This window comes from Erinaceus europaeus, chromosome 2 (genome assembly GCF_950295315.1).
Source record: "Erinaceus europaeus chromosome 2, mEriEur2.1, whole genome shotgun sequence".
Taxonomy (NCBI): domain Eukaryota; kingdom Metazoa; phylum Chordata; class Mammalia; order Eulipotyphla; family Erinaceidae; genus Erinaceus; species Erinaceus europaeus.
The window spans coordinates 79,296,127-79,308,388 of NC_080163.1; the positions used below are offsets into that span (position 1 = coordinate 79,296,127).

The window sequence follows — 12,262 nt, forward strand, 5'->3', positions numbered from 1 at the left end:
ACTTCAAATTTTACATGATATTTTTCTAATGTAAAATTACATGATTTTTTCTAATGTAAAATGCAGCTCTTTTATTTTAAATTATTTTATTAATAGGAAAGTAGCTATAGTTAAAAACATTATGTTAGGGAGCTGGGCAGTAGCACAGCTGGTTAAGAGCACGTGGCACAAAGGATGGGTGTAAGGATCCCGGTTCAAGCCCTGGCTCCCCACCTGCAGGGGAGTCGCTTCACAGCCGGTGAAACAGATCTGCAGGTGTCTGTCTTTCTCTCCCCCACTCTGTCTTCCCCTCCTCTCTCCATATCTCTCTGTCCTATCCAACAACGATGGCATCAATGACAACTACAACAAAGGCAACAAAACTAAAAAAAAAAAGCCAAAACATTACAATTTATTTACCTATAATTTATTACAAGACTTCTGATAGGCTTAATAAAAATATAAGTGGCAAAAAATAGGAGCAGGAAAAGATGATATCTATTAATACTTATTATTATGATGGATTGGACTGTCTGAAAAGTCATAACTTATTTTCTGTGCAAAAATGTGTCAGGACTTTTCCAAGAACCAGATATTATGAAAAATTTGAATGCAATGATTAACATGATAAAAGCAAGTCTTTACAAAAACCCCCACAGAATTGAAAAGAATGTCTATCTTCTTGTAGCAGACAATGTTCTGCAGTCTGAAACTGAATTGAAAAGAAATCCTGAATGGTTATGTAAGTATATAAGTATATTCGTACCTTTAGATATTTAAATGTTATTATCTACTAAAAGACTAATATATCTTTTGTTCATAAGGAGCAACATTTTAAATATATACATATATATTATCACAATATATTTTGAATCAACAACAGAGAAAATGACATAAGCACGATAAACATCCTTCTTTTGATCCTTCATTTCTGTTCTCATCTTTACATCTAAAGACCTATGCAGTGTTCCACAGCATCTTCTCAAATTTTCCTTACATTTTTTTTCCCTTAACTTGAAAGTTTTTTTCCCCCTTTTTAAATATTTATTTATTGGGTAGAGAAAGCCGGAAATTGAGAGGGAAGGGGGGGACAGGAAGGGAGAGAGACAGAGAGAGACGCCTGCCACCCTGCTTCACCACTTGCAAAGCTTTCCCCTTGCAGGTGGGGACCAGGGGCTTGAAGCTGGGTCCTTGCTCACTGTAACATGTGCACTAACCAGGTGCGCCACCACCCAGCCTCCGGAACTTGAAATTTGTTTTTTAAAACAACTTCTTAATTTATTTTATTTTTGAGAGAGATGCAGATAGAGAGAGACACAGAGAGAAACACCAGAGCACTGCTCAAATCAGGGGATTGAATTTGGGACTTTGGAGCCTCAGGCATGAAAAGTCTTGTTTGCATAAGAATCATGCTATCAGGAGTCGGGCTGTAGCGCAGTGGGTTAAGCGCAGGTGGCGCAAAGCACAAGGACCGGCATAAGGATCCCGGTTCAAACCCCGGCTCCCCACCTGCAGGGGCGTCGCTTCACAGGCGGTGAAGCAGGTCTGCAGGTGTCTATCTTTCTCTCCTCCTCTCTGTCTTCCCCTCCTCTCTCCATTTCTCTCTGTCCTATCCAACAACGACAACAACAATAATAACTACAACAATAAAAAACAAGGGCAACAAAAGGGAATAAATAAAATAAAATAATAAAAAAATTAAAAAAAAAAGAATCATGCTATCTACCCTGCCAAACTTAAACATTTTAAGTTTATATTAAAAAATAAATAATCGAGGGAGTCGGGCTGTAGTGCAGCGGGCTAAGCGCAGGTGGCACAAAGCACAAAGACCGGCATAAGGATTCCGGTTCGAACCCCGGCTCCCCACCTGCAGGGGAGTCGCTTCACAGGCGGTGAAGCAGGTCTGCAGGTGTCTATCTTTCTCTCCTCCTCTCTGTCTTCCCCTCCCTCTCTCCATTTCTCTATGTCCTATCCAACAACAACAACAACAACAACAACAATAATAACTACAACAATAAAACAACAAGGGCAACAAAAGGGAAAAAAATAAATAAAATAAATATAAAAAAAATTTTAAAAAGATTTAAAAAAATAAATAAATAATCGGAATTGGCATATTGCACCAAAGTAAAAGACTCTGGGGTGGGTGGGGGTGGGGGAAGGATCTAGTGGGGGATGTATTGTTATATGGAAAACTGAGAAATGTTATGCATATACAAACTATTGTATTTACTGTTGAATGTAAAACAGTAATTTCCCAATAAAGAAATTAAAATAAATAAATAATCACACTAAGAAATAGAATAAGGGCATAATTGAGAGCACCCTTTAGTATGTACTTAGGTTTGAGCTCCTGCTCCCTATTTAGGGGGGAAAACATCAGTAGTGGTGAAGCAAGTCTGCAGGTGTCTCTCTCCCCCTCTCTTTCCTCTCCTCTCAATTTCTCTTGGTTCTATCAAATAAAATGAAAAGTAGGAAAGAGAGAGAGAAAAAAAATGAAAGAGTGTTTACTTAGGATCAGGGGAGTGGTGGTTTTGTAGTGACATCCCAAGCTCCAGCAATAACCCAGGTGGCTATTATAAAAGAGAAAAAGGAAGAGAAAGAGGAGGAGGAAGAAAAATAGGAAAAAGGAGGAAGAGAAGAAGAAGAAGGAGAAGGGGGAGAAGGAGAATTAGATACATATAAATATAGTTGAGGGACTTCCATAATTGGGAAATATGTTTCCCTGTAGACACAATAATCACAATGCATATAGCAAGAAAGGTAAATAGAACAATAAGTGTCTAACTCATTTAGAATGAATGGAAGATTTAGAATATTGGATTTTTTTTTTTAAAGAACAAGCAGTCAGTAAAGTCATGATTTATAAAGAAAGGGTATAGACTTAAATGAAATTATAAGAAAAAATAAAAGGATGTGGAGAGATATTAACATGCACTTCCTTATCTAGGACGTATAAATCAGACTAAATTTAAAACATATTTGCGATTTTTCTTTTGGAAAAATGTAAGTATTATTTCAACACAAGGGTAAACATCCAAAGTGTTTTTGGGAAGAACATTTTTTAAAGATTTTCTTTGGGCAGGGGTAGATAGCATAATGGCTATGCAAACAGACTCCCATGCCTTAGGCTCCAAAGTCCCAGGTTCAATCCTTGCATCATCATAAACCAGAGCTGAGCAGTACTCTGGTTTAAAAAAGTTTTTTCTTAAAAAAAAAAACAAATATTTATTGATTGATTTTATGAGAGAGGAAGAGATCAAAACATAGAGTACAAGGTGCTGGGCACCTAACACAAGGACACATATAAATCCTGTGCTTTGCCCACTGAGTCACTTCTCCACCTCTGGAAAATACTTTTAACATTTGTACTAAGTTAAAATAGAACAACAACAGAGGAAAAAAAAAGAGTACCTTTATTTTTATATAATCTTCATATTTATTATGTCGATCTAATTTTGAAACTATTTTAAATAGATCCTAAACTTACAATGAATCATGACTTTTCAGTAGACAATAGAACTTTGATAAGGAGATACCACAAAGTCAGTCAACTTTCAAATCCAAGAAATATTAATACTGTCATGGTGAAGAAGGTTATTAATGTTCACCTGGGGCTATATGCATACAGTTTCAGAATAGGCACCCTCACAAGTAAAAGCTCACTCTCTACTCCTGGGAACTTACCTCCCCCTCTGTGGATTGTAAGTGGAGCTCTTTCCTGCAAGTGGCCTTGAAGTCTCCTGCAGCAGCACTCACCTGGACCCCTCTAGGAGCTTCCATTATCAAGGACCTGGTTGGTGATTCAAGTCTAAGAGAAAGACAAAATAATAATTCACAGAAAAAGAAAACAATACATAGACATAGATAGATATAGATATAAATATAACATAATGGACTAAAAGCAAATTCTGTCAACTGAAAAACAAAAACTGAACAAATATGTAGACACAAATAAAAACCTTGCCATTCTAAACAAAAAAAAAAAAAGTCAAGATAAAAACTTTGCCATTCTAAAAAAAAAAAGTCAAAATTGGTTTTAAGCGCTTTTTAAAAATGTCTTCTTTGTGACCCCTTAAGGATATTCTTCAATTGTTAATATTGATTGTTTGTTCTTGCTTGTATAATTATGTCACAACTGCCTCTTATGTTATTTCCCTTCACAAATCACAAAAAGTAGGTTGTGGTAATTCTATATATTTTCAATATGAATGGTGGAATTTTAATAAATTCATATAGACTTAGCATATAATTACCCATCAAAAGAGTTACTACCCTGCAAGATGAAAGAACTTTTTTGAAAACATTACTACTATGAACTTTTGTGGATATGCAAACAAATTTTGTAATCTTGAAAATTCTCAAAGCTGTCCCTAGAAATTAACTGAAAGGAAAACACAAGATATTTTCTACCTAAACTGACCTCTACTGACTCGGGAAAATGTCTACAAAATGAATGACATTAATCTGAGAAAAAATAAATAAATGAAGTGTGATACACAAATGCAGATATGGTTAAATACATTTTGAGGGATAAAATAAAATGTTTTAGGTACTTTTGTTAATAAAGTTCACAGGCAATTTCAAAATTTTCAGAATATAGAAACTAAATAGTCATAAAATCTAACATGAGAAGAGGTAGTTTCCTTGAGAGAGCTGGTGTTTTTTGGCTGCTCTGAACTGCAGTTGCTTATCTTCCTTTGATCATCTAACTTTAGGACAAAATTCCTCACAAGCTCAGACTCACCATCATCCCAAACAAGTTTCCTTTGAGGAAATATGATCCACAGTTTTTTCACAGATGGAAAAAAAAATCAAATAAATTGATCTCTGAGGATTAGCTCTCTCTTGGTACTGAAGTTGAACTAAGAAACTTGAAAGCTAGGGGTAGGATGGTGGTACACCTGGTTGAATGCACATGTTACACTGTTCAAGGACATATGCTCAAGCCCTTGGTTTCCTCCTGCAGGGGGAAGCTTCACAAGTGGTGGTGCAGTGCTGCTGGTGTCTTTCCTTTTTTATCCCCTCTTGTTGGTCATTATGTCAGGTCTGCTGCATTGCTTGATGCTATGGTCTATTTACATAATCACTGTTTTGCCTGAGATCCGCCCTGCCTACAGGGCACTGGTTTAATCCCCATTGGTTAGAACCTTAACAACAGCTGGAGACCCACCCTGCAGGGCATTGGTTTAAACCCCATTGGTTAGATGGAAGCTTGCTACTTTCGCACTCCGCCCGCTTGCTTTTTCCAACCTGCCACTTCTGTCTCAGGAGGTACAAAGGCAGATTCTTTTCTGATCAATAAAAAAGAATTGGATTGCTTTCCCACTCAGCCATGAGTTCCTGGTCATCTCTCTCCCGCCCGTGAAGCTAGCCCGGCACCCTCTCTTAATTTCTGACTACTTCTATCCAATAAATAAAATACAATTAAAGAAGAATAAGAAATTTACTTTGAAGGAAAAAAGCCAATATTTAGATATCTAGAATTGGTTATTTCCATGCTCATTTTATTTTTCTTTATTGGGAGGACTAATGGTTAGAGTTGACAGTAAAATACAGTAGTTGTACATGTGTAACATTTCTCAGTTTTCCACATAACAGTTCAGGCCCCTCTAGGTCTTCCTGTGCTCATATTTTTTAATTCACAAAAGGAACTTTGAAACTGTTTTTCTATATGTGTTTCTTGGCTATCTTTACTAAATCCCTAAAGGATTCAGGCATTTAATTGTTTCCCCATCAGAATTTTTAAATTTATTATTGGGTACAAAAAGAGAGAAATTGAGAAGGGTGGAGAGATAGAGAGATAGAAAGAGAGACACCTAAAGACCTGCTTCACCACTCATGAAGCTTTCCCACTGCAGGTGGGAACCAGGGGCATTGAACCCGAGTCCTTGCATACTGTAATGTGTGCGCTTAACCAGGTGTGCCACTGCCTGGCACCCCCATCAGAGTTTTACTAGGATTTTCAGTGGCAATAAACCTTTTTTTCTCTCCCAGATAGTAGGTTAAAGACAGATAAGGAGAGACAGAGAGAGAAAGACATCAGAAGCACTGTTTCAACATTTGTGATGCTTCCCCTTTGACTGGTTCTGCCATGTGGTGGCTGGAGGTTCTAACCCAGCTTCTTGCACATGATAGATAAAATACTCTCTCTACCAGGTAAGTCATCTCCTGCTCCCTTGAATATTCATAGATTTTAATAATGTATGCATTTTTTGTTTTATAAACCAGAATCACATTTTTATAACACATTTGAAAACTTGAAGGCATATCTCAATTTTACAGTGAATTGTCATACTTTAACACAATATCTAAAATTCAAAATATACAATATTACAAAATCTAAAATTTTACAGTAATTATTTTATGAATTTTTTCCCCAAATACTATATACCAATTTGCATACTCTAACTGTGACCACTACTATTTCCACTGGCTAATATATCTGTAATATAAATGTAGTTATCTGCTGGAATCCAACTCCTCTGCGGGTTCAAAGGAAGGGAGAGGAATGAAAACATTCAAATGTAAGGAACAACGGAACCATTCAAGGAATGAAACTCCAAACACATTTATTAGGGCCATATTTATACAACAAATTTTGGCAAACTTTCCCATGGATTTGGATCCTTCACCCAATTATGTAATTATTTGTCTTATGGACTGAGACATTGTCTAATCTAGACTGGGAGAAGGCAAGTGATAAATAATGATGTCCTCTTTTTTTATATATATTTATTTATTTTCCCTTTTGTTGCCCTTGTTTTTTATTGTTGTTGGTATTGATGTCAGAAATGTTAGATAGGACAGAGAGAAATGGAGAGAGATGGGGAAGACAGAGAGGGGGAGAGAAAGACAGACATCTGCAGACCTGCTTCACCCACTGTGAAGCAACTCCCCTGCAGGTGGGGAGCCAGGGCTCAAACTTGATGGATCCTTAAGCTGGTCCTTGCGCTTTGTGCCACGTGCGCTTAACCCGTTGCGCTACCGTCCAACTCCCATTATGTCCTCTTTTGCATATACATACTGAGACCTGAGACCACTTGTATTTCAATGCACATTCCATAGACGTTTGGTCTCTGAAGCTGATTGACAGCATATGGCATGGAGGATTTGTCCACAGCTGAATGATGGTTCTACTATGAGGCTTGTCTTAGAATGCAGTTTCAAGATGTTTTCTCCTGACCTGGTCCCCTACATCTATGCCCAGATATCATTAAATTGTTTGCATGGAAGATGGATAAGAAATTAAAATGGTAACATACTATAGAAATGATCCCTGAAAGTATAGTCTTTTTAATACATAGGCTGAGTCTTTGATATGTTGACTCTTTTAAAACTTAGACCAGGAAGAACAGAAGCAACCAGTGGCACAGCTATATACAAATAATGTCAAAGGACAGAAATCATGGTGATGTTCTGTATGATATAGCAAATCCTAACAAAGGGATATTTCAAAGTTAACCCAATCGCCAAATAATGTGATTACAGTAATAACTATCTATTGTCTTCTTAAACCCTAAGACAGCAGGATCCTCCCGTTTCCTCTATAGAGCCTATATTTCCCCCAGTCCTGGAACCTCTAGGGTGGGGCTCACTTTCCTGCATGCTTCTCTCAATTCATACCAAATGTTATCGCATCCACCAATCCCAACCTAATCAGCACGAGTGTGGTACCACCTCAGCATGCTTCACTTCACACTATGTCCAGAGATGTCATGGAATGTCAAACCTACACCCTCATTCCTTCAGTGAGACCTTTCCTGTCATAATAGTACTCTAATTCCATTCCAGGAGGTTCACTTCCTAACAAAGTCCAAAATCCTAGATATAGACCAGGTCCCGTAAGATAGAGCACATGTTCACATGTATCCATAAATTAGCACAAAATATATACCTGAAAGCAAAAATACACAATAGTCTATGGTGAGTCAGTATAAATTTCATAATGAAATAGTGTCTACTTAGACTTAGATACTCTCATCACCTACTTCCTATTACAGTTCTCTCACTCACACACAATAAAATAAAATAAAATAAAAAGAAATTGAAATGATATACTATTCTAAGAAAGACAGTTTATGAATTAAACATTCAGATAAACAGAATTTGATGAAAAATAAGTGAAATGAAGAGCACATTTATTTTAAAACAAAACTACCATATTCACCAGCAATTTCATTTTTGGGAATCTACACATGGAAACAACCTAATTGTATATCTATTGATGAACGAGTAATGAAGATCTGATATGTATACCCAATTGAATATTACTAGGTTATAAGAGAAGATAAAATCTTGCCCTGTGAGCTTCTTTGGAGGTTATAGCAGGGGAGCGCAGCTACTCATATACCCTCAACCAAAGCCAGGTCCATCTCTGTTCAGGGAAGGGCGTCCTCTTCTACCAGTGTACAGCTTTGGGAGTGACTCACACAGAGCAGCAAGGGAGGAAGGGGACACCCACCTAGCCAGCCAGATCGGCCTAATCAGCCCTGGCGATCAATGGGGATGTCTCAGTCACAACTTGGATCAACAATGGTAGAGAATGTTCCATCCTTGGAAGGGTGGATGGACAACATACTCTATGCTACCAAATCAATGGGGTTTACAGTCAACAATATTTATACACCTTTCCCATATTTGGGAGCTACTCTCTTCCCTAATCCAGCTTTCTGGTAGTTTTCCCAGTTATGACATTATCGCCCCAGACAATAATTAGGATCCACATGCATACCAGATTTCAGGCTCAGGCAAAAAACAAAACAAAACAAAACAACAACAAAAAAAAAACTAGTATAGCTATAGGACCTATGAAATATAACTAAAATATGCCTACTGGCTACTGACATAATGGAGCACCCCCCACCCCACCCCCAACACTTCATCTGCACTATTCCAGCCTTTAGGTCTATGATTGTTCAACAATTTGTTTGGCTTTGTATGTTAACTCTCTTATCAGCCACCAGGTTCCAGATGCTAGCTAGCAGGATGCAACCAGACTTCCCTGGACAAACAACCCCACCAATGTGCTTTGGAGCTTTGCTTCCCCAGAGCCCTTCCCCAATAGGGAAAGAGAGACTGGCTAGCAGTATGGATTGACTTGTCAATGCCCATGTTCAGCGGGGAAGCAATTACAGAAGCCAGACCTTCCACCTTCTGCATCCCATAATGACCTTGGGTCCATACTCCCAGAGGGTTAAAGAATAGGAAAGCTATCAGAGGAGGGGATGGTATACAGAGGACTGATGGTGGGAATTGTGCAAAGTTGTACCCCTCTTATCCTATGGTTCTGTCAATGCTTCCTTTTTTATTTTATTATTATTATTTTTTATTTAAGATGGGAGATATTAACAAAAGCCATAGGATAAGAGGGGTACAGTTCCACACAATTCCCACCACCCGATCTCCATATCCCCTCCCCTCCCCTGATAGCTTTCCCATTCTCTGTCCCTCTGGGAGTATGGACCCAGGGTCATTGTTAAAAAATTTAAAAAACATCTTGCCATGTAGAGCAATATAGTTATAGCTTGAGATGATTATGCTGAGTGAAATAAGTAAATAAACATGCTCTCTTATTTCTCTCTTGTATGCGATATAAGGAATGAGAGCAAAGGAATCAATTCAAAGTAAGTAAAATAAAGCCCTAAGATTTAGTGGTGTGAGAGTCTTAAACTAGATCTTTGGTAATAGGTATGGTAGGAAATAGACATTTATCAAAATATAAAGCTGTATTACTGAAACTTATATAACATTGTAAATCAATGGTACCATAAACATAAATACATAAAAACGTAATCATTATGACTGAAAACTAAAATAATTGTTTGGTTTAGTTTCTAAAAATAATAACTGGAGTTATTAATGATATGATTTATACTGCATTATCATTGTAAATGCTTACATTTTCATACTGTGTGTAGTAGGTGTGACATTAGGGACTTTTTTTTTCTATGATCATCTTCATTAACTACTGAATCTGAAAGTTTTATTTTCTTCATCTTAACGAGTATTCCCTTAGGTATCTATTACCAATGTAATAATTAAAAGTCTTGCCAACACTTTAGAGAATTTAGAGGACCTCTATTTAAAGAACTGGTAAAGACAGAGTTTGCTGAGCCTAGGTTCATGAAAGTCAGTCAGCTGGTCTGCCTCTACTTCACCATTAATAAATTGAATGTTGCCTTATGGGATTATAAGACATTTCTCTACAGGAGAATGATCATATAACAAAAAAAGTCATCATCATTAAAGAAAAATGAGATACTGGCACAGGCATTCTGAATTTTGGATAAATCTCAAAAAGATTATATGAAGTGAAAGAAATTTTACAGCATAAATCTTCTATAATCAATTTCTTTTGTTTTTTAACTTTTTTCCCTTTTGTTGTCCTTGTTGTTTATTGTTGTTGTTAGTATTGTTGTTGTTGTTATTGCTGTGGTTGTTGTTGGATAGGACAGAGAGAAATGGAGAAAGGAGGGGAAGAATATAGTGCCTTACAAACACTATGGATGAATGTCAAATTATACTCCTGAAATTTTGTAATTTTGCAATACACTTAAATCACTGATGAAAATGGAAACAAGTAAAAAAACATAGTTAAAAAACAAAAGTTTTTCTCACACGTATGGACATCTAAATTTTGACAAGGGAGGCCAAATTGTTACATGGAGAGAGTCTCTTCAATAAAAGGAATTGGGAAAATTAGGTTGAAATGTTAGAAGAATGAAACTGAATCACTACATCTCATTAGAAATAAAAGTAAACATCAAATAGATCAAGGACCTGGATATTAGACCAGAAACTAAAAAAAAAAAAAAGGAAAATATTGGTGGAATTCTTTTCTATCTAAATCTCATAGGCATCTTTAAGGATACAAATCAAGTTGCAAGGAAGACTAAAAAATAAACCAATGAAACTACATCAAATTGAAAAAAACTGCATAGCCAAAGAAACCACCAACCACTTACATACCATACATCAGACAAAAGGCTAATAACCAAAATAAATAAATGCTTATCAACCTTAGCAACAAAAAAGCAAATGGCACAATTCAAAAGGGAAAGGATATGGATAGACTATTCACTACAGAACAGCTAAAAATAGCCAACAGACAACTGAAAAAAGGCTTCAAGATGCTGAGTGCCAGAGAAATGCAAATAAAAACAATGAAATATCACTTCACCCCTGTAAGAATTTCATGCATCCAAAAGGCCAGCAACAACAAATGTTGGAGGTTTTGGAGACAAGGGTGCCCTCCTGCACTGCAGGTGGGAATGTAAGTTAGCCCAACCCCTATGAAAAACAATCTGGAGAACCCTCTTAAGGATAGAAATGGACCTTCTTTATGGACCAGCAATTCCTCTCCTAGGGATATGTCCTAAGGAGTTAAACACATCCACCCCAAAAGATCTGTGTATAACTATGTTCATAGCAGCACAATTGGTGATAGCCAAAACCTGGAAGCAACCTAGGTGTCCAACAACAGATGAATGGCTGAGAAAGTTGTAGTGTATATACACAATGGAATATTGCTCAGCTATTAAGAATAATGAATTCACTTTCTTTGCCCTTTCTTGGATGGAGCTTGAAGGAATCATGTTAAGGGCGATAAGCCAGAAAGAGAAAGATAAGTGTGGGATGATCCCACTTATAAACAGCAGTTAATAAAGATCAGAAAGGGAAACACAAAGCAGAATTTGACTGGGTTTGGAGTATTGCACCAAAGTAAAAGATTCTGGTGTGAAGGGTAGATTTTTCAGCTCTACAGAAGAGGTTGGGAGTAGGGACACAAATCGTTGGTAGGGGGACTAGTGTTAATGCATATTCCAATTAATTTAAATTTCTTATAAATAATTATTTATTCAATATGACAGGGGAATTAGATTGAATGTCTCCAATTATTTAAATAAATGCATAAATTTCATTCCTAAATATATATTCCTTTAGTTTGAGCACTTAATATTTCAAATGTATAAACTTACTGAATTCTGACACGGGCTTAAATTGTTAAAGTGTTTCTACAAATAATATTTTTAAATGCTAAATTACCTATAATCTTAGACCAGGTAGATCAGAAGCAACCAGTCCTTTCAGTATATAAGATATAGTTACTTGTAAATAGTATTAAATTACATGTCATGGTGAGGTCATGTATAGTACAGTTCTTCTTCTAGTGTTTGCCCTTCTTCCGTAGCCAGTCAACAGCATCAGGTTGAGCCTGATGTAAAGTTTCGAGACCTCCTTTGAATCTGGAGAGGTGGCAGTCGTTGACTATGTGGGTCAT

General features: G+C 36.8%; 1 protein-coding gene and 1 pseudogene across 1 annotated transcript in view; both read right to left on the bottom strand.

The window, feature by feature from the left end:
* The window catches only part of SGCZ (sarcoglycan zeta), a 375,824-nt gene that overhangs the window by 6,566 nt on the left and 356,996 nt on the right, over positions 1-12,262 (bottom strand). Inside the window, exon 6 of the mRNA XM_007519946.2 lies at positions 3,667-3,790. Within this exon, the coding sequence (XP_007520008.1) occupies positions 3,667-3,790 (124 nt within the window). The remainder of the gene's footprint in view (positions 1-3,666; positions 3,791-12,262) is intronic.
* On the bottom strand, positions 7,165-7,274 carry LOC132537124 (small nucleolar RNA U3; annotated as a pseudogene).